This window comes from Eleginops maclovinus, chromosome 2, assembly GCF_036324505.1.
Source record: "Eleginops maclovinus isolate JMC-PN-2008 ecotype Puerto Natales chromosome 2, JC_Emac_rtc_rv5, whole genome shotgun sequence".
NCBI classification, from domain to species: Eukaryota; Metazoa; Chordata; class Actinopteri; order Perciformes; family Eleginopidae; genus Eleginops; species Eleginops maclovinus.
Genome location: NC_086350.1, coordinates 5,023,999 through 5,045,764, shown reverse-complemented (window position 1 = coordinate 5,045,764; position 21,766 = coordinate 5,023,999). Strand labels below are relative to the sequence as shown.

General features: G+C 40.0%; 3 protein-coding genes across 3 annotated transcripts; 2 read left to right on the top strand and 1 right to left on the bottom strand.

Moving 5' to 3' along the window:
• Positions 1 to 872: 872 nt before the first annotated feature.
• On the bottom strand, positions 873 to 5,467 carry rlbp1b (retinaldehyde binding protein 1b). The gene is made up of 7 exons (XM_063911762.1): positions 5,392 to 5,467; positions 4,254 to 4,382; positions 3,809 to 4,013; positions 3,362 to 3,540; positions 2,689 to 2,847; positions 2,318 to 2,428; positions 873 to 1,735 (listed from the first exon to the last, which is right to left on the bottom strand). The coding sequence occupies exons 1-7, from the start codon at positions 5,401 to 5,403 to the stop codon at positions 1,607 to 1,609; spliced, it is 924 nt and encodes a 307-aa protein (XP_063767832.1). The 5' UTR covers positions 5,404 to 5,467; the 3' UTR covers positions 873 to 1,606.
• Positions 5,468 to 9,045: 3,578 nt separating this feature from the next.
• Positions 9,046 to 12,537, top strand: isg20 (interferon stimulated exonuclease gene). Its single transcript, XM_063876344.1, has 4 exons — positions 9,046 to 9,187; positions 10,077 to 10,734; positions 11,012 to 11,212; positions 11,425 to 12,537. The coding sequence occupies exons 2-4, from the start codon at positions 10,111 to 10,113 to the stop codon at positions 11,623 to 11,625; spliced, it is 1,026 nt and encodes a 341-aa protein (XP_063732414.1). The 5' UTR covers positions 9,046 to 9,187; positions 10,077 to 10,110; the 3' UTR covers positions 11,626 to 12,537.
• Positions 12,538 to 13,450: 913 nt separating this feature from the next.
• On the top strand, positions 13,451 to 20,678 carry api5 (apoptosis inhibitor 5). Its single transcript, XM_063874695.1, has 13 exons — positions 13,451 to 13,735; positions 15,138 to 15,299; positions 15,414 to 15,507; positions 15,730 to 15,795; positions 16,158 to 16,516; positions 16,638 to 16,742; positions 17,352 to 17,441; positions 17,847 to 18,028; positions 18,138 to 18,231; positions 18,407 to 18,463; positions 18,576 to 18,655; positions 18,768 to 18,910; positions 20,080 to 20,678. The coding sequence occupies exons 1-13, from the start codon at positions 13,664 to 13,666 to the stop codon at positions 20,151 to 20,153; spliced, it is 1,578 nt and encodes a 525-aa protein (XP_063730765.1). The 5' UTR covers positions 13,451 to 13,663; the 3' UTR covers positions 20,154 to 20,678.
• The last annotated feature ends 1,088 nt before the right edge of the window (positions 20,679 to 21,766 follow it).

Here is a 21,766-nt window from a genome sequence, read left to right as displayed (position 1 = left end):
GTCTCTAGGTTTTCCTTCTCTCGACATGTTTTCTGCACAGCCATGAATTGTTTACCTGACTTTCACAGTTACAGATGCATGCTGACTTTGGAGTTCACATGACTTTTCCTCTAGCGCCATCCTAAGGTTAAATCTGAAGTTTTCTGATCAATTTGGGTGAATTTACCTGCAAAATAAATAGGCAAGTCTCAGATTTAGTTGGCACATGCTTACGGTAAACAATATACCCGTATGACAAATCATTTAGAATACTTTGACATTTTTCCCACCCAAAACAAGTGTGAATTTTGCTTGTGTGTTTTAAAAAGCACTTTATAAATTAAATGCATTATGATTGTTATTTTATAAAATAAAGCAATAATGAACACGCTAATTCCTATGCATGATATGAGCAGTGGTTGTAGGAATACTCAGCTACTTAACTTAATGGAAAGTATAAATTCCAGTCTAAAAATACTCCATTAGAAGTCAAATTCCTGGATTCAATATATTACAAAAGTCCAGTAGTATTGTTGTCAAAATGTATTTAAAAAGTACAAATAATCAAGAACTCCCCTTTTCAAATGAGCTTTAAGTTATTTTAGAATATTCTATTATTCTTTTTTGATCACATTCAATAGTATTTTCGAGTTTTAGTTATTCAATATTGAGCACATTTTAGATGCTTTGTATAATACTCTGTAGATTATGCATCATATCACATGAGCAGAGCATGTTATCATTTAAAAAGCAATAAACTTAAAGTATACATGAAGATCTGTAACAATATTTACCCTCTTAAATACAGTGGAGTAAAGCATTAAGTAGCATGAATCAAGTGGTGTACTGTCTTAGATTTGCAAATGGATGCAAAGACCACAACTCTTATTTATATACAGTTTATTGTACATTTATTGACATTCTTATTGGTGCACCAGGAAGCACGATGGGTTCAAACTTCATCATATTCATACTGAAAAACACACGGGAGAGAGACAGGCACTTGTTGAATATCAGCCTCGTACTTCAAGGAGAGACGAAGGGGGGCAGAGGGTGGAAACTCAGAAAGCTGGAGCCTGCCAGAGTTTAGAAAACAAGCTGTGTGGCTGAAATACAGTCCAAACAATGCACAAATAGAGAGGTGAGAGACGGAAAACCTCAAAGACGAATGAGAAGCACTTTTCTTCGGATAAATGTGAATATTTTATACAATTTTACATTTAAATTCTGCAAAAATCAGTAGAAAATAGCACTTTTAAATGTAACCATCTTTGTTTTTTATTGGTGTGTTTGGCTCACTGTTGAATTTTGTTTAGTAAAAGTATGTTTTATTTGATTCCATTCTCAAGTGTTGTTTTTGCAGACTGAAAGCAGAAAGGCAACCCAGAGTGTTTAAATATTTGTTTAATTATGTTAGCATTTTTACATATTTTCAACCAAACCGGTATAGCGTGGTATAATTTAAGTGTAAGTGGCTTTCTGTTGGACTGTGCTTTGTCAGAGCTTCTGGAAAACAACATCCTCTGAACTTCATAACATGTTTCCCTACAACCACGCAGCTAGATTTGGGCCTTGAGTCTCCACATTCTGCAGGGTTTGGTGCAGAAAAAGAAGGGAGGAGGACGTTTTAGTCGAACAGTTTGGCGGATGTGGCCTTGCCGTCGTACTTAGAATTTTTTCCATCAAACTCAGAGGGAAGGATGTCAGCGTCGAACTCCTTGTAGTAGTTTTCCAGCTCGTCTCCGTGGACAAACACCTAGAGCAAAGACAGCATCTGTTAGTGGCATCTGAGACTGTCAAACATGGAAATAAGAGGAAATGAAGTTTGAGTAGAGGCCTATAGAAGTGGAAACTCTTTATAAATTGAGTTCAATAAATGGTTGAAAATCAGTAAACAGATCAGACAGAAACTGTTTGATTGGGGAATAATAGGTATTTGTAGTATTAGTGCAGGCCTGCAACATGTTACATCAAAAGAAAGCACTGTTATAATATTTTAAACCAGAACATTACTCAAGTGAAATAGAAACTGGATTCAGTCTGTGTGTTGAATCCAAAAGCTGAAAGCTAAAAATGGTATACTTTTATGATTGGTACCATTTTATTTCACAACCTGGTGTGACAAAAATCACATTTCTCATTGTTTAGCCAAAAATAAACCTTGAAACGTAACGTAATATAAAAAATAACACTATAACTTGAAACACCATTTCTAAATAAAAGGATGAAGTAGGAAGATTGAGTTTCCTCTAACATGACTGCGTGTCACAGACTGAGGGGTGAAGGCAGGAGCAGCAGCGGTGCACTCGGTCATTACAGGATCATTTGTGTGACTCACTCTCTCCAGCAGCTTGCCCTTCATGAGCGGTTTGACCACGTTGTAGGTGGTGGTGAAGTACCAGGGCTGGTGGATGAAGTGCACAGCTTTGAAACGGGCAGGGAATGAATCCTGGAAGGGAACAGAAAAGGACACAACGTTTGGTGATATGACTTCTAAAGAAACCTTGTCTTCTTGGTTGTAAACTGCCCTGTGTAGGTAAGGAAATGTGAGGTGAATGAATGGAATATGTAACATAAGGCAGATCAAATCAATTATAGATCCCCCTTTTTAGCTTAAAGGAAAGTGAAATAAATATCATTATGTCTAGTGTGTATCATATTTTCCACTTAACTTTAGTTTACTAGAGTTCACAAGCTTTAGTCTCTCACCTGCAGCATGTCCACCATCTTCTTCAGCTCCGTGGGTTTGATTCCTGACGCCTGCTGCATGGTGAAGCCCTTAAAGTTCTCGATGATGCAGAACCCGTTGATCTGAGTCTCCTCGTTCTCCAGCAGCTTCTCCAAAATCACACAGTAGGCACGCAGGATCTGAACACACACACACACACACACACACACACACACACACACACACACACACACACACACACACACACACACACACACACACACACACACACACACACACACACACACACAGAGTTTATTTTGATGCTAATAATTGTGTATGGTAACTGAGCTTTCAATGCAAAACATTCAACGTGGGCGACTGTGGATGCGTGGGCGACTGTGACTGCGAGGTAGTGCGGTCGTCTTTCAACCAGAAGGTTGTGGGTTCGATCCCAGCCATAGCAGTCAACATGTCGATGTATCCTTGGTACCTAACCCCGATTTGCTCCCAATGGCATGGCCAATGGTGTCTGAATGTGTGTGAAAGGTAGTTACATAGAGCAAAAAGTGTACTGCTCTGTATGAATGGGTGTGAATGGGGTGAATGGCATGTAGTATGTAAAGCGCTTTGAGGGGTCTAAAAGACTGGATAAAGTGCTATACAACTCCATGTCCACGTATGTTTGTCACCAAGACACTCTCTCTGACAAACCTCATCGAATGTGATCTCCTCATAGTCCCAGTTCTCGATGTTGAAGAGCAGAACCACGCGGCCGTACTTGTCTCTGCTCTGCAGGATGCCGGGGTATCCGGCCTCGATGGTGCTGCGTACGGCCTCCGGGGTCAGATTCTCAAACAGCTCAGGGTAATCCTTCCTGAAACGCACGTATCCTGAGAGGAAACACAGGATCAGATCAAAGGGTGAAACCAGGAATGTTCTGGTGTCAAAATTATTGAAGTATTTCATTCCAGCTGTTTAATAACACTTTAGATAAAGGTTTCAAAAGTGGGTCAGTAGGACGGTCCATTTTACTGTTTCACCACTTCTGAAACTAAGTGATGACTTTTTTTATGATGATGCCTACTTGCTATCTGCTGAGTCATCAATATAATGCTGCTGTATGTTAGCTCAACTAACATCTCACAGTTTCTAACATACCCTTCATGAGGTCATAGGCTCTGGGCACGTCGTACTTCCTGGCACGGATGAAGCGGACCAGCATACTGTCTGGTTTCTCCCCAAACGTGTCCTGCACACCCTTGGCCAGGTCGTCCCCTCCATCAGCCTTCTCCTTTATCATGTCTCGCAGCTCCTTCGCCGCGGACACTTTCTTCTCATCTGTCTCGTTCAGCTCGTCCTTGGCCTGCAGGGAGAGCCACAGCAGACCGTTAGTCCAGACGCTAAAATATAGCTCTCTTACAGTTCAGTGTTAGGGTTTTACTATGAAAAAATACTGTCAAAAAGTAAATGGAATAAATTATGATAATAAATGCAGCTAAAATGGAGTACTGTTTGACAATCCTTTCCTTTCAATTTGGATTAATCTGACATAGCCAGCCTTTCACCTGCTGACTGTAGAAAACACAACACATTATGTGTTTACCTTCTGCTTGGTGTGGTCCGGCAGGCTGGCGCAGGGTCCGAACACCGGCCCGTGGTCCTTGACAGTGAGACGCTCCAGCTTGGCCCGGAGAGCCTGCTCCTCCTCCGATACCATACGGTAAGTTCCACTCTGAAAAGAGATGCAAAAGTATTATTGTAAAGACACTTCAGTTAATATGTTCGACAGTAAAGCTTGGTTGAATAAAAGCCCATTTCTTTCCAGTAAAAAAAACAACAAAAAGTGACAACTAGTTATAGGAATTATTTCAAAATATATTATTCATGACCGTGATGATATATTTTTTAGTTGTTGACTTGGCTTGATTTGAACCTCTTTAATGTGGTTGCTTCAAACACACACACAAACATACGCAGCCATATCAGAACTTGGCATTCAGCAAATATGTATCCCACCAGACATCTTATTCACACACAATTGACACCAAAAAAGTACGGAGGCAAGGTGCGATGCAAGTGCTTCATAGTAAGGAGTGGGACACAACTATTTCTGTCTTTGCATACTGACAGATAAAGTCAGAGCACCGAATCCCATGACAATCAATAATAACAACAATTGTCTCTGCTCAGCAGGCGGTTGCAGTATTGTCCACACCTGAATAAGTTATTTCCACAGTGGATAGTTTATCATAGCAGGAGAAGCACAGGTGTTATTAATAACATTAATAATGGATGCTGGGCCAAATCCAGGGCCCTGCTATTGTGGATACTCGCTCATGAGGAAAGCTTATTGTCCGACTGACTGCTCGCAAATCTGGATATCTAAACACGTCAATATAATTCTCTCACAAGACTTTAGTTGAACTGTGGGGGGTTTAAAACTCTTCTTATCCACATGAGACAAAAATGCCTTTCCACCAGTGTTGCAGGAGCAATAATCAATAGACCTCAGTGTTTATTAATCTCCCTCACATGGCTCTAGTAAAGCCTGTAAATACACAGCATCCACAACAATGGGCTTTGGTGTTGAGAAATGTTGAGCTGCAGCTGAGTCCATGTTGCAGGGAGATTAATACTTTTTTGTTTTGGAGCATTACTCAATTTTAGCTCAGTAAATTAACAGCATTGATTAGTTTTCTTATGGAAAAATATGTAGGTAAACTAAAAGCTGAAATACTTACAACCACGGCCATGTCTTCTGCTCTTTATGTCAGCTCTGTTCTGTCTGCAAGAAATAGAGAAAAGGAGGTAAAAATACAAAAACAACTGACACATTATTCTGCACTGTAATCCCCCTTCATCCCACCCTCTCTGCTGTCACAAGGTACCTTGATGCAGAGCCTATATTTAGCACTCGTTCATTCCTGGATGAATTATCAGGAGATTTAGGGTCGACAATTTCATAATCAACAGGCTCTCAGTTGTTTAATCTCTTTAGGATAATGCCAGCACGTTCTGTATGGCCTTCATTGTTGAGTTTGTAAATCAGTAACATATACAACTTTATACCTCCCTTGAATCTTCCATAAGTAGATTAAAATACAAATGATTACTGTGTGTTGTAGCACATGCCTCCTCCAGTTCCTATATTAATCAATGGATTGATATACAGGCCATGTGCCTGAAAACACAAAATACAACCTAACTCTCTGTAGAATGTTTGATGGTAAATTACATTTTTTAACTCAAACGAAACAATAGCAATATAAACCATTCCCTTGGGCACGTGATGGACATGTTTGAATATTTCTCTACACTGAATGTGTCATTTCATAGACCACAATTAACAATAACCAGCACTTTAATCGAGATGAAAATAATCTTTAGTTGCAGACAATATTTAATACATCATACCTCAGATGAGTGGAAAAACTTACTGTTCACTTGTGTGGCTACGGCTTAATTTGAAATGCCTTTTGCATCTTTTTACACACTTTTCCCTGTCATTTTCGGATTTTTCTCATGGGTTTGATGTGCAAAATAGCATTAATGACTGTTTAAAATAAATATCTACTTCATTTATTTAGATTCAAAAGACTAAAACACCTTCCACCTGCTGTTTTGTCTAACTGCGGCATATTTGTGAGGACAGAATGCATGTGTCATGAATGCAAGAGATCTTTATATTATTATCATATATAAAATATTTGGCATTTTACCCAAATCTGCGGAACTACGACCGATTGATGTTCAAAGATCCTCGTCAGTAAGTCCCATGATGCATCTACAAAATCCTATAATGTTCTTCCCTTAATTAGATCTAGCCCTCAAATACCTCAAGGGAGTTAAAGGAAGCCTTTTTTTTTTACTTCATGCCACTGTATAAGACAATTTCGATGTCAAAATCAGTGCACCTTTAACACAAGTTTAACTACAGAGAAGCAGAGAAGAGCTGCAGAGTTTCACATTAACCGAGGATGAAAAGAAAAGTGAAGCAGTACGAAGGGCTTACCTGAGGCAGATGTGAAGTCGCTGGTGAGGGGTCGTCTGTGTGGAGCGAGGTGCACGGCTCCTATGATTTGTAGTGATGGGATTAGTCGCGTCACACCAGATTACATCCGACTTTTTTTCTTTTCAATCAGCATAAAAGTGGAATAGGGTGGGAGAAAGTGATGGGGAGAGTGGTGGGCCAATGGTGGAGGGTCTCTGGTGATGAAAGGCAGGGCCAGTGCACTTTTCATATGATGTAATTTTAAATACACTCTTTAGGTCTTTAGCTAAGAGGTGTTTTAAGGGGGTGGAGGGATTTGATTGAATTCCAAGGAGACTTGAGTAAAAAAAGTGACCATTGTGAATGCCGATTCTCAGTTTGAGTTGTGCAACGTGATCAAGCTCGGGTGAGAGGAAAGGGGTGTTCAAAACGTCTGTTTCACATGATGTTAAATTCAGTCTGGTTCTAATGTTGTGATACTTTTAATGGGACCAGCAACAGCAACAAAAACAAGGATTTTCCTAGAATGAGCATCCAAAAAGAGCTGGGATTTAAATCAAGATAAAGATCGCTCTGTGTGAAATAATCTGTGTAAATAATATATTTTTTACTTGTTATTTTACGACTGATTTCGCCCACATCACAAGGATTAGTTTTTTTTACTTAAGCTCATTCATAGCTGTGAAAGTGGACCCCAAACTATCCAGAACTCCATGTGTTAAGTTCTCACATACACAACATATCAGCATCAGGAGCTGAGAGTAGCATAAAGCTTTATATAACATGATCTGTTCTGTGACCACTTCATCTAATCGGACACAGATGCAAAAGAATATCTTGATTAATGTCTAGTAGTAAGCAACAGAAAGGTGTGTGTTAAAAGAGCCACTGGACAGTAAACACAAACAGAGGCTGTCAAAATAGCTAAGCTGCCTTTGAGTGAACATTATGATTATTCTGTCACTACCCGTAATGCAACTTGTGCCACCTTTTTATTTTCTGTTGTTTTATCCGTAAAGGACTTTATGGAATTCATGGTTTAAAAAACACATTTGTGCATGTATTCAGTAATCCTCCAACACACTCATGAGGTGCCACTGATCCACTGAACACATTCAACTCATTGGATCCGTTCAGAGATTTTTCTAGAAAAGGAAATGTTTTTTAAGCTTGAGCAGAAAAATCTTACACAATTTGTAAATCTTCAAGTGTGTCTAAGATGATGCATCACTCGCTGTTTATTAGAAAAATGTTTGATTGTGTATATTGTACTTTAAAGACCCCAGAAATAAAAATAAAACATGTTTACTGTGCAAGAGAGGGATTGGTTTGTCCATCCAAAGCTATACTCCATTAAAGCTCATAGGTCTCTCTAAATCCTACACACTGGACCTTTGATTCTTCTTTGAAACACAAATGTCCAGCTTGACCTGAACTGGGAACATTACAACCAAATGTCAAGCATCTCAAACATCCAGACCACCAGAACAGCCTTGATTGTATTAGTTGATAGAAACATAAAAACCTCTGTCCAATCAGGTTTGAGTACCCTCAACAGTCTATTAACAAATCGACTCCGCCTGTTGTTCTATTTTGTTTGTAAATTGGCCATCTTCCTCTCTCCGACCCCGGTAGCACTAACGTCACCAACACACGTTTTCCTTCTGATGCAACGATGAAGGAGCAAGCAGTCGAAGCAGTAATCTGAAAATCAGGCCTGATCTAATAAAGCGATTTGGGGAACACATTTAGATGGATTTGGCAAAAAACAAAGCTCCTCTGTGTTCTCTCGCTATAGCCTGAGCTGGGGGGCCGAGTTCAGGCTTTGTGAGTTCATGGGTTCGAATAACAAAGCTATTTAGAGCCAGAGCAAAACAAAATGTACAGCTCCACCTGCAGTACAAATGACATTATATATTTATCACAATATAGTGTGAGGCTCAGATCCTTGAACTTTACAAACTAGCATAAAGCTCTGTAGCATATCTGCTCAATTACTCAGATGAATGCTAGTATTTCAGTCGATGGGATTATGATATTACTGGGAATGGGAGGAGAGATGAAAAAAACCACATAATAATTACAGTGAAAATGCTGCTTCTTTTTGACTACATGTCTCATATCCTTCTTGGGTTAGCCAACAGTGCATTTGAACCTATTTGGACATGTAATTAAACAATATAAGATCACATCACACCAGAAAGTATTGTTATTAAGACAGAAGAAGTTGCCTTTTATTCATAACAGAAACATATCTATTGTGACCCTTTTTCTGAGAAGATTTCCTGAAGGATATATGATAAACCTCTTTTCGTTCTGGAGGTAAAGGTTAAAGATAAGGTTTCTTAATTTTTAGATAAGACATGGCTGGTGCTGGAGGGTAGGGTGAAAGTAATGGGTTAAAGTAATGTGATGTTACTCACTCCTGTACAGCAGGCGGCGGTAGGCACCTTTAAACTGTTTGAGATCCGCCATCTATTTCCAGAGAAGAAGAACAAGGAACATGTCCAGGCGTCTTTCAGACTGTACACGTGCTACCTCAAAAGGTAATATAGATGATTATATAATATACAAATGTCATGTCGTAACATTACTCTTGTGATTTGAGCCGACAAATTAACCTCTCGCATCAATCTTACGTTAAATTAAGAGGTTTATTGTCTTGTTGTTTGACGTGGCTCTTTCCTCAGCTAAGCTAAATGACAACCAAACTCGGTTGAAAAATGTGGCATTTATAGCTGGTTTGAGCTACCAACAAATATAAACGAATAATAAAACACACTTCTTAGCTTTATCTGAACACTGTTAGGTCAGTGGTCATTCGGCTTTATTATAACTAATTAAACAGCTCTCTGAAAACAATAGTAAGCTTTTATAAACATGGTTTGGTCACATGCTGATGGCTACAGCACGCTCGGCTGTGGAGAAGCATGTTCAGTAAACACGTTGGTGGATGGTTCATACGACTTTACTATTTCAGTTTACAAATTAAGTCTTAAAACGACTAATTTCGTTTTCAGGCAGACTTTTTTAGCGAGGCTTAAAGATGTCGAATTTTAAATGGAGTTTGGTAGCACTTCGTTAAATGCAACAGTATGTGTTGTTGTCCATTATCTTCAGCGGGTACAATTACCACACTTTGTCAGAGTTGTTTTTATTTATAATCTGTTGTCTGTTAAATACATGAGCCAATGCAAAATAAAAATAGTCTTATTACTCTAGAATTGGCGTTTTGGAATGTGTTCCTTTCAATCATATCTCTGCATGGCCACGCCTTCAAATCTCACGTGGACTTATGCAACACAGTGGAGTTTTTAAACATTCATTTGCATTGTACTCAATCTCAATGTGAGACTCCTTTATTCACAAGTAATATACCTTTGTGTATGTTGTCCTCACAAGATAATCAAAAATGTTGTGTTTTTAATTCCTCAGAAAATGACTGCAAGGACGGTTCAATTTGTTGAGGATGTCAGAGTCGTCCAAAAGAAATAAAGCTGCCCCAAGGGGGCTTTTCAGCAACTACAGATATTTGTGCAGAAAATCCCTGATGCTTCATGCCATGGACAACGCAAGAGCCAGGAAGAAATGGCAGCAGAATTTATTGATTGCCAATGTGAAGAGGAAAGCAATGGAGAACCAAACTGAACCACTGGACACTGAACTGTTAAAAAAAACTAAATCAACCAATGCAAACCAGGAAAATCAAAGCACTCTGGACTGTGAAAACAGGAGCACTGCTGCAGCTGAAGCTGGCCTCTCTGAGAAGCACAATGTGGCCCTCAGAGAGAGCTGGGATGTGGACAGTGGTTTCTCCTCTGAGGCGAGTCCTCCAACCAGCGGGCGAAGCTCACCCTGCCTCAGCCCGGGCTCCACCACAGTGGTGGCATTAGACTGTGAGATGGTGGGGACGGGGCCCAGTGGGCGCTGCAGTGAGCTGGCCCGCTGCAGCATCCTGGACTATCACGGCAACGTGTTGTATGATAAATATATCCGGCCGTGTCATCCCGTCACAGATTACAGGACGCGCTGGAGCGGCATCCGGAGGTATCACCTGCACAATGCCGTGCCCTTCAATCAGGCCAGGGTGGAGGTGAGGCTCACTTTACTTCTGGATCTGAGAACTAGTGGGTGAAGTGTTGACCAATTACAATTCAACGAGGAGTAAACAAATAAAGATAATATTGGAAATAATAAGCGATGGCAAAATAAGCATTTTGGCTCCTACATTTGTGTTTATGAATACGTCACTTTAGGCAGTGAGTAAACATGTATCACAGGTTGGGTAAAGTGGTCAGGTTATTTACTTGGAAAGCTTGTAATAGTAGTTTAATTAATATTTATCCTCTGCACTTGCTTCTCTCCTCTAGATCCTCAGTATTCTTGAGGGCAAAGTGGTCGTCGGCCACTCCATCTACAACGACTTTGAGGTATTGGATGCGGTCCACCCTGCTCACATGGTCAGGGACACATGTACGGCACGCTACCTTAGCCGGCTGGCCGGATTCCCCAGCGAACGCTGCTCTTCCCTCAAAATCTTGGCCAATAAGCTGCTAAACCGGAAGATACAGGTGAGCATTTCCCGACTTAATGTGCTGTAAATAAGGGCACTTATTTGTCTCCCATTTGTTTGATTAGGAGAGTCGGATAATGAAAATGATTTCCTTGAGAAAATGGACGTTACTACATTGTAGTCTTGTGATTTTGAAGTCTGCCTCCAGAATGAAAAGCTGTTTGCTCTGTTTTATAACTATGCTGACCGGAGTGTGTGTTTCCTGCCCAGGTGGGGAAGCGGGGTCACTGCTCCGTGGAGGACGCGCTGGCCTCCCTCGACCTCTACAAGCTGGTGGAAGGCGAGTGGGAGCGGGAGCTGCAGAACAAGCTGAGGGACGACAACGCTCCACACGAGCCCAGCTTCGCCGCTTCAAACCACTTCATGCAGGATGAGTACTGGCCTGGTGATGTCATAGTTGACAGCCAATGACAGGACAGTATTCATGAAGTGTGAATGTGGGGATATACCTCAACAGATTTCATTATGTATGGGGATGAACAGTCATCAGAGCAGATTCAGATAACTATAATTAATGTGAATTACAAAAGATTCACAGTTAATAAAAGCTGGATAAAAAGTAATGCTAAATTGGTCATTTTGAGAGGGAACGGGAGAAGATTATCTATATTTTCCCGCTTGAGAAGTGGAACTATATAACTCGTTGGGATATTACTTTATCACCTGAATGAGAATGCGATGACTATAACATAGTTGGAGTTCCCAAGAGCATGTTTTTGCTCTGACAGCAGATATTTCCCATAGAGTTGTTTGTTGTGACAGATTGAATGATATTTATTGGGTGACAAATGTTGGTGCGCTTAAAGTTTGGGCTTATTAACTTATGATGTGAAGAGTTTGGAGTTTTAAAACAGTATTTGCTCTTACTTGAAATGTAACCTTTAACTATTATTGGACATGGAACTGATCTTACGCCACACGTACTCCTTTTTGTGAAACCCAAAAGTACTTTTCAATTGAGTTTGTTTTTAAAATGACTGATGGAAATGTGGTTTCAGTACACAAGATGCAGCTTTTTCCAAAAATAAAAAGGTTTTATATGGTTAAAGGCATTGTTAACACATTTTTTAAAAGTAGTTCAAACTATTGTATTAAATTGTGTCTTTGACTTCCATGTACATGTGGCCTTAAAGGTTTTATATTTTACCAATTATGAATGGTAATGATGTTATATCGTTACCTTTCGCTGTAATAAGCTCTTAAATGTCCCAATAAAAATGCATCCTGTTCAAATTGAACTTTATTGCTATGTTTGCTTTCAACAAGTGAATGTGACAACTCTATGGAAACTGAAACATAATAAATACATTATTTTGACTGATATTGTTTGTTGACTGATTTGGCTTGAGTAATTTATTCTTTTCTGATGTCTTAATTACGGTCACGTATTAAAAAATGTGTATCCACAGCAGTACATTGCTTCAGAAATCCTTAATCCCACAGCAGGGGAAATGTACAGTGTTTTAGCAAAAAGTGGCATGCAATAATAAAGACTAATCTAAGTTATTAGATATGGAGAAGGAAAACACAAATAAGTAGATAAGTATATACTTGCTTGCTTCCTATCATTTCTATATATATTTTAAAGGTGATGTAATGAAAAATAAAACCAATTCTACAGTCATTTATATTTATGGCAAAAATTCCACAACCATAGGGAGAGATGTGATGATTCAGGCTATGTTTTGTACATGTTTATCAAAATCCACTTTCCTGCTTTTCGCTCTCACTCTGTTGCTGCTTAAACTCCTGGATTTCCCCACAGGGATTAATAAAGGTCCTGATTTTATGAACAAGAAGGCAACCAAAATGAATGTATTTTACACATTTTAATTAGTATGTAAATTCAAATGTTTGATGCCACACAGCTACAGATACATTAAATAAATCCATAATTACACAGTAGTTTTGTATATCATGACAATAAAACCTTTCAATCTTTGAACTGAATCTTGTGTAAGGAAAATGTGGGTCACATGTTCCTCAAACAAATATATACAAGACATAAAACTAATGTGAATTTGTATGGCCTTTAAGTTTTTGTCTTATCTATTGTTTTCCTGCACCCCTGGGCCCTGGCGTGAACGATAGATTTCATATTCATATTTTAAATCCAACAACAAAATTAAATTGTTCTACTGCGCATCATTTCTGCGCTCAAGTGGTCACATGTGTTGCCATCCTCCACGCTACTTGATAACATCTGCGCATGCGCTCTGCTCATTGTTCCGTAGCACACATTAGCTTGAGATTGCGGGAAGACGAGAGTGCTGGGTTTATTCATTCACGGGCTTCTCGATATTTCCTCTTACCATCCCCTTTCCTAAGAAGATATACCCCGTTAGTACAGCGTCATTTGTGCTACCCTCCCCTGAATCGGAGCTAAAGGGACCAGAGAGTGGTTTCCTTGTTTGTTTTTTTACCTTTTTCTGCTGCAGGACGCACGCTGATGGCGGTCACTATCGAGGATCTCTATAAGAGCTACGGGGTCCTGGCTGATGCTAAGGACGACCTCAGCCAGGTAAATAAAACCCAAATTGTTTGTTTTAAAACATAGTTGACTTGATTTGCGTGTTGGTTCGTCACATTAGCTCATTTAACGTCCACTGTTCGCTGGAAGCTACAAAACATTGTTGTGTGCGTGGTATGCTAACTGTGGCTAGGCTAACGTAGTGACCGTGATAATGTCAATGGCGACCCTTAGGATACAACTCAACCCATAGTAATTCTTAACGTTATTTTATTAAAGATAGCTAGTTATATATACTTAATTTATCTTAAGTTGGGAAATTGTTTTGTCACAGCAGCATTTTGGACATTAATTGTACAGGCAAACAACATTTCTTAAAAATAAAATACAAATGTATTAATATTAAAAGCAGATGAATACATACTGAGTATCTACGAATATACATTATACTGAATGTGTGTAAATATTTGGTGTTATTGTTTATTTTATTTGTATTTTATTCTATTTTTATATCTTTTATAACCAAAAGTGGATTTAATTACCAGTGGGCACATTTTGAATTTACACTGAAATATCCCTTTTAAGACATGAAATCGAAACCCATGTGAGAAAATAATTTATTCCATTCAAATATAGGTTCCTCTTTATGCACGGATCAAATGGTTCATATGGTAGTAGACATGCAGGTTTTTTGCCAGTTTTGCAAGTTGGACTACTCTCTAAAACAGAGGCATGCAGGTTTATTGTTTGTTTTGTGACTGTAATATAACCTAAACTACCCTGCCTACCTGCTGTTAAATACTTCTTATCCTTTTGTCTTGTGACATATCTCGTAGTGATTGAGCTGAAAACCTTACCAGGCTCCTGGTAAAAGGGGTGTTTCAAGTGTGTAGATAATGGTAGATGACCTAATAAGAGACTGAAAGACAATGGTCAAAATCAATGACACAGAGCCTGATGTTTTATAAATTGCATCTTTCTTATAGGTCTCAAGGTCCCTCGTAAATGCCTCCTTGTCTTTTTCAAACTACACAGCTCCTGTTTGTACATTAAAAACCAAGTTACAGTCTCCCACAAGAGTTGTTTCTCTTAACCGTAGCGTACAACTGTTTTCACAGTGTGAGGTCACAAATACTAAAATATTTAGTAAAGTCAAGCATAGATACATGCAAGGGATGATCACGCCAAAGCAGACTGTCTTCAATCTGCCGTTAAGTAGTTTCAGGTCCCTCTCACCTCCCTGTGTTACATGCACACAGGGGTTTCTACATAACCTCCTGGGCTGATACTCAGAGGTTCCCTCAATGTCCCACACGCTGGTATTAGGATGTTGCTGTTATACCTGGACTAAAGTCAGTTTTTATCTGGGGGAATGCATTGTATTATAACTTGAAGTTTGAATTGTAATATTTTACGTGTTTATTGATGTGTTTTTGTTTTTTTTCCTCTGCAGCACAAAGATGCCTACCAAGTGATCTTGGATGGCGTGAAGGGTGGCCCGAAGGAAAAGCGTCTGGCAGCGCAGTTTATTCCCAAGTTCTTCAGCAGCTTTCCCGAACTGGCGGATTCAGCCATCAATGCCCAGCTCGATCTCTGTGAAGACGAGGATGTGTCGGTGAGTTTGAAAGAATACCGGTGTGCATGGGTTCATAATAAACTAAAGTGTGTGTCCCATGTGTAATTTTAGTCCCATCTTAACAATCCTCCCTGTGTTCTTGTCTTTGTTCAGATCCGACGACAGGCCATCAAGGAGCTTCCTCGGTTTGCAACTGGAGAAAACATCCTCAGAGTTGCAGATATTCTCACCCAGCTCCTGCAGACAGGTATGGGACGCTTAATACTAGACACTAAAGATACTCTCATATCCTTTTTGGGTGTTTGGGTTAACAAGCTATGGCCATGTTGTTTAATTGCACGGCTACAGTCTATTGTGGAGATCAGATTTTCTTTCAACCCAAACAGCAAACTGGGCTCTGATTTTCTAATATTAAATATACTTTTCCAAGAATGACTTCTGAAGGATCCACTTTTTTTTGTGCTTTCAGACGATACCGCAGAGTTCAACCAAGTGAATGGATCGCTTATTGCTATCTTCAAGATGGACGCTAAGGGTACGTGTTGTTATCTCCACCGTTTGCTTTTCAATTATTCAGCCCAGTACAAAGCTTAAAGACGATAGTGTCAAACATTACCTTCTTACTCTTTCGCTCTAATTGTATCCCAGAATAAGACCTCTTTCTACTTGTTGAGAGAGTTTGATGTAACCTGTGTTTTAAAAATCTGACTAGTTGGCCATGTGAAACCAAAGATTTATTTGGCCCGTTTTAAGTCATTCTAGCCAGTAGATGTGCAAGTGGACTGGATCTAAAGGATTCAACTTCCTGTGTTTTTCATGATTATTGCATCCCAATCTTATTGAGTTTGTAGTTATTCCCTTGCTTTGACACAGCCCCTTCTGTCTTCTGTCCTGCAGGTACTCTCGGAGGCCTCTTCTCTCAGATCCTGCAGGGAGAGGACATCGTGCGCGAAAGGGCCATCAAGTTTCTGTCCACCAAACTGAAGACCATGACAGAGGAGGTCATGACAAAGGAGGTGGAGGACTACATCTTTGCCGAAACAAAGAAGGTGCTGGAGGATGTGACGGGCGAGGAGTTTGTGCTGCTGATGCGGGTGGTGTCCAACCTGCGGGTGCTGCAGACGATGAACGGCCGGCAGATGCTGGTGGAGCTGGTGGTGGAGCAGGCCTTCCTAGAGCAGGCTCTGAACACGGCCGACCCCGACACCGTGGACCGCCTGCTGCAGTGCACCCGCCAGGCCCTTCCCCTCTTCTCTGTGAGTACACACATGGTCTCTTTTAACATTTCCTAACCATGTAGGCCTGTATTCATGATGAGTAATCATGGCTTACTATGACTAAAGCGTGACATAATCAAGGTTTTCTCCTCTCTTCTAGAAAAATGTCCACTCTACACGTTTCATCACCTACTTCTGTGAACACGTCCTGCCCAACCTCAGCGCCCTGACCAGTCCTGTGGCTGAGCTGGACATCCAGTTGGAGGTGAGTTCTGGCTTTTTATATTTATTGAGCACACAAGTCAAATGTAAAGGTAGACTTTTGAATACCCTTAGTTATTTAAATTGTATTTGTATATATCAATGATAAGACCAGGTTTCTACAAATATCTGTCTTATATAAATCAGTATTTAAGGTGAGGAATATGAAATTAAGTAGATTGTTGATCAGAATATTTCGAATTGAATTGAGGGTTGCGATGCCAATTTGCAAATTGCATTCTCAAATAGAAAATTGTTATTTGCTGTCTGTATTACCTTTTGAATTTCGAGACCAAAAACATTTATTCATTTACATTTTCTATCAATTAAATAGAGAATAATGTTGCCTCTTTGCTTATTGACTGGCAAAATGCATTGCCGTTTGAATAAATAGGTCAGAAAAAAACTAAATATGGCCGCTGTTGTGATGTGTGACATTGGGTGAGCGGTCGTGGTAAATAAAGTGAGCGTGGCAGCCACCTGTCGGAGGTGTCGGCCTGCTGCATGTTGTTAATGGGTCATTAGTCTGCACCACACAACACTGTTTCTCATTAGCATTGCCATTACACTGTGTGAGGGATCTGCTAAGGTGTATGTGTGTGTGTGTGTGTAGGTGCTGAAGCTGCTGGCTGAGATGAGTCCGTACTGTGGAGACATGGATAAGCTGGAGCCCAACCTCAACATGCTGTTCACCAAGCTGCTGGTGAGAGAGGAGTGACCTGATGCTGTTACACATGGAGCAATGCCAGTGGAAACACCTTTTTATAAACACACATTAGCACTTTCCCCCACTGATCTATTACCAGCTGTTATAATTGACCATATATAATCGTATTGTTGGACGGCCTCTCAGTGCTTTCTACTGTGGCCTACTAAGGATCCATTTTCTTGCCAAAAAATGACTTACTCACTTTTCTTGGTCCCATTGCATTTAATCGTTGTTGTAAATCAGTCATTGAGGCGCAGCACTGTGTATTATCTCTTTTTATATAGATGTAGTGTTTGAAACACTGATGTATTTTATATCTCTTTACTCCTGTTAACACTTTTGGTCCAAGCTGTTTGACGATCAAGTAAAGATTTGTATATGTTTTGTTTGTCTGTGTAGGAGTTCATGCCTCTGCCACCTGATGAGGCAGAGAACGGGGAGAGCTCAGCGAACGAGGAACCTAAACTGCAGTTCAGCTACGTGGAGTGTCTCCTCTTCGGCTTCCACCAGCTAGGCAAGAAGCTGCCCGACTTCCTCATCGACAAAGTGGACGCCGAGCGCCTGAAAGACTTCAAGATCAGGTGAGGGGGTGACGCACAGAGAACGGGGTTCAATTAAAAGTGAGAGTCTGAGCCTGTCCGATGTGTTTGTGGTGTTCTTACGGTTTTGAATGTGCTTTTTGTTTGACAGGTTACAGTATTTTGCCAGAGGCCTGCAGGTTTACATCCGACAGCTGCGGGTAGCACTGCAAGGAAAGACGGGAGACGCTCTGAAGACAGACGAGGTAACGACGGATGTTTGATTGCTTTGTCCGGGTGGGAAAACTAATGCATGAAGTTGAACAGGAGTATAGCCCGAGCAAAAGGGCTCAACTTAACATAAAGCTGCAGAACTACTGTGTAGATGTTCGGATTTCTGCTTTAAAGTATATTAAACAAACTTATCTTCTCTGTCATCAGAACAAAATGAAGGTGGTGGCCCTCAAGATCACAAACAACATCAACGTCCTCATCAAGGTACGCTGTTTTCCGGCTGAAGTGTGTCGTCTTTTGCTGTGTTAAAACCGACATTTGTTAATCTAGAGAAGTATAAATACCTTGCTTTAAAATGTGTTGTTTTTCTTTCCAGGATCTCTTCCACAACCCTCCATCATTTAAGAGCACAGTCACTCTGTCCTGGAAACCAGTCCAGAAGTCGGAGGCAGTGGCGTAAGTCTACCTCTCTTCAGCTTCAGAAGCCAAACACACAGCAGCAGTGGGAGGGTCCTTATCGCCTCATATGGTCGTCATCAACTTCATCTTCTTGTGTTTTTGTTTCCAGGCCTAAGCGCCCCTCAGCTGATGAGATGGGCACCGGCGGCAGCACAAAGAAGCAGATCTCTCCTCTGCCCCGGAGGGACGCACGGCAAATCTACAACCCCCCCAGCGGCAAGTACAGCGCCACCATTGGCAATTTTACTAATGGTGAGGAGCACTTGTTGGCACTTTGTGTTTGTCTTCATCACTGGTTCAGCATGTTTACTTTTTATATTGTTCTGCACATGGTTGACCCGATACTGCTGCAGGTAGTACTTCTTAGTGACGTACAGGGAGTAGATTTATGGGCTGTAGGATGAAGTTACAGGAACAAAAAACTGTATTAAAAAAACTACGACTCTAGAAATTTGCCAGAATGTTTAACAATTGTAACGGAGACTTGAAAAACAAAGGTGTGATTTTACAACACTTTTTGTCACTAAATCTACCAATATTTTAAAATGTATTTTAGACTGTAAGTTAGGCTACTCACATCTGTGTCTGTTGTAACTCGTACCAGATAAATGTCTTCCAGAAGCAACTCTGTTATGGCCATGTTTCACAGTACACCTTCAGTGTAATCCACCTCTCCATTGTGGATTTTAAAAACCAACAAAAAATCTCAAATTAGCCAATCCGATTGCAACTGTTGACCAATGAGGAACAAACTATTTCAGTACAGCAACGGCAAAGATATGTTTGAGGCGAATAAGTAGAAATGATGGCATTGTTTTTCCACCAAATGTAAGAAGTACTAAACGGTGAACTAGGTTATGTTACGCCGCTGATGTAAGGGGAGCAATAATGAGGAGTCAAAAGTCAGGTTTCTCTTGCGCTACCTTAACTCGAGTGCATTTATAAATATGCAACACCTTTCAAATAACTAACACACATAAAAAGCCTCCTGGACCAGAGTAAAAACCTGTGTATATTAATACTGTATTTGTAAATATGAGACTCCTTAATCTGTACAATATCACTGACTACAAGACAGACCTCACAGAATTCATGAATGAACTCTCTAGCTACTAGTAGCAGGCTTTAAATGCACCATATGAACCTCTCACACTTACTGTCTTCATTTTACGTATTTTATTTCATGTTATGTTTTTCTGCATCTCATCTTGTTGTTCTGGACTTCATCCTTGCTTGAAAGATGCTCAACAGTTATTGAAGATAAACCTTCAAAAAACAATCAATTTGTTCTAGAAATTTCTTTATTATACAAAATGTTCTTTACTTCTACCTAAGGTTATCTGCCTCTAACAGTTAATATTGGTCCGGCTGCCGTCATACGTCGATTCTGACCTGTTTTTGTTTGTCTTTTTTTACTCCAGAGCAGCACGGTGGCTTCAGGGGCGGCCGAGGACGAGGCTTCAGAGGAAACAGGAGCCGAGGCCGACCCTACTGAGATCCCCCCCTCACACTCACACAGTACATATTGCTCATTGAACTGCATCACATGAGGATCTTTTCCGCATCACGACGGACTATTTGTCACTACTGTTCTTTTTTTTAAAAACTGGTCTCCACGTCTTTTTCACTCTCCGGCTCGCACGTCCCGTTTTTGTGTTGTGGTTTTTTGATTGGGGTTCAGTTTCCAGTCTTCAGAATATCCAAACGTTTTAACATTTACTCCCAGTGTTCCTCTTATGTGATGGGTAAACCTTTTTTTAAAAAAAAATATTCGGTGTATTTTTGTGCAACAAAAGACTGCCCAGTTGTAACTGATGAATATTTTTGTCGGCTTGTTGTAGGAAAGATAAAGATCCTCTTGTTTGACATGTTGATGAAAGCATTTATTTCTACCTTTTTTAATTTAATCTTGTTTTCTTTTTTTTATTAGATCTTAAGTTGAATTGGCTGACTATGCTACTTTGTATGAATCAATGATGTTTCATTGGATTTTTATCATAAACTTGTATGGAAGTATGAACTTTTGTCCTTGTTTTTTAACTCTGGTATCAAGACAAGGATCTCCACTGCTTCAAATGTACTTTTGAAGCATATGTAAAACCTTTTCCAGACTTCATACTCACCCATTCAGTCCTCTGACGATCTCTCATTCATCACATATTCTATCCATCCTCCTGTCTTCCCTCTTATTTATATTTTTCACATCTAAATCTCTACCAAAGCAGAGTGAGGAGGATGGTAATTTTAGCCTACAATCTGGCATCTACATTCAGACATTCATACTGTCAACCTGTCTGCAGCAGCACTGCCTCAGCCCAGTAAGTGTGTGTCTGTGTGTTGGGTGTTTAGTTTTGAAGTAGAGTCGGGCTCTCTATAATTAAATAGTTGCTGCCTTATTTAGAGTACTTTATCTTACACACTGGTTGACGATCAGCTTGCTTTGTGCACAATAACTTCATTCTAAAATACTCAACACTACGGGGACATGCACGCTTGTGGCAAAGCCCTAACTTTGATGTGTGATCCTTTTTTTATTTAGTTTTATCAAAATCCACCTTAAACGTTGCGTCAGCCATAACCCTTTTTGATCTGCATTCAGTTTAATGTTTCCGCTCACTTTCAACAGATCTGTACTCAACCTGGATGCTGCCGCCATTTGAAAATGTCTTCACATCCATTTTTCAAAGGGTAGATGTTGGTGTTACATTCAGTTTTGTCTTTCAATGCTTTCAGTAGTTTCTCGGTCTTAAACTGTAACTTGTCTGGAGCAAAAATTGGATGTGAAAGTCAACCAATGCAAACTTTCTTATAGAAGTTTAACCTGAACTAAATCTACCTCACATCAATACTAATTGAATCCAAATCATCCTTGAGTGTTACAGTTATTTATACTCTTATCAAAAGCCAAATTGAATTCCTACACTCACTGCACTTTTTTAAATGTCTAGGTGGATGCTTTGGAAGAAGGGCCACACTTTAACAGAGAGGCATCTGTGAATAGTTGAATTCCTATAAATGATTATACCCAACATTTTTTCAGAAAAGGTGCAAGTACAATAGTGCAGAAATTGTCATCATCAGCTCAGTGTCGTATAAAAGATGTACCTA

Excerpts from the sequence above, each read along its gene's own strand:
- rlbp1b (XM_063911762.1), bottom strand. Across the intron at positions 2,429-2,688 it reads AGATGGTGGACATGCTGCAG|GATTCATTCCCTGCCCGTTT; the intron begins GTGAGAGACTAA and ends GTTCCCTTCCAG. Across the intron at positions 1,736-2,317 it reads AGGGCAAGCTGCTGGAGAGA|GTGTTTGTCCACGGAGACGA; the intron begins GTGAGTCACACA and ends TCTTTGCTCTAG.
- isg20 (XM_063876344.1), top strand. The coding sequence starts at position 10,111 with ATGTCAGAGTCGTCCAAAAGAAATAAAGCTGCCCCAAGGGGGCTTTTC. Across the intron at positions 10,735-11,011 it reads TCAATCAGGCCAGGGTGGAG|ATCCTCAGTATTCTTGAGGG; the intron begins GTGAGGCTCACT and ends TCTCTCCTCTAG. Across the intron at positions 11,213-11,424 it reads TGCTAAACCGGAAGATACAG|GTGGGGAAGCGGGGTCACTG; the intron begins GTGAGCATTTCC and ends TTTCCTGCCCAG.
- api5 (XM_063874695.1), top strand. The coding sequence starts at position 13,664 with ATGGCGGTCACTATCGAGGATCTCTATAAGAGCTACGGGGTCCTGGCT. Across the intron at positions 13,736-15,137 it reads CTAAGGACGACCTCAGCCAG|CACAAAGATGCCTACCAAGT; the intron begins GTAAATAAAACC and ends TTTCCTCTGCAG. Across the intron at positions 16,743-17,351 it reads AGCTGGACATCCAGTTGGAG|GTGCTGAAGCTGCTGGCTGA; the intron begins GTGAGTTCTGGC and ends GTGTGTGTGTAG.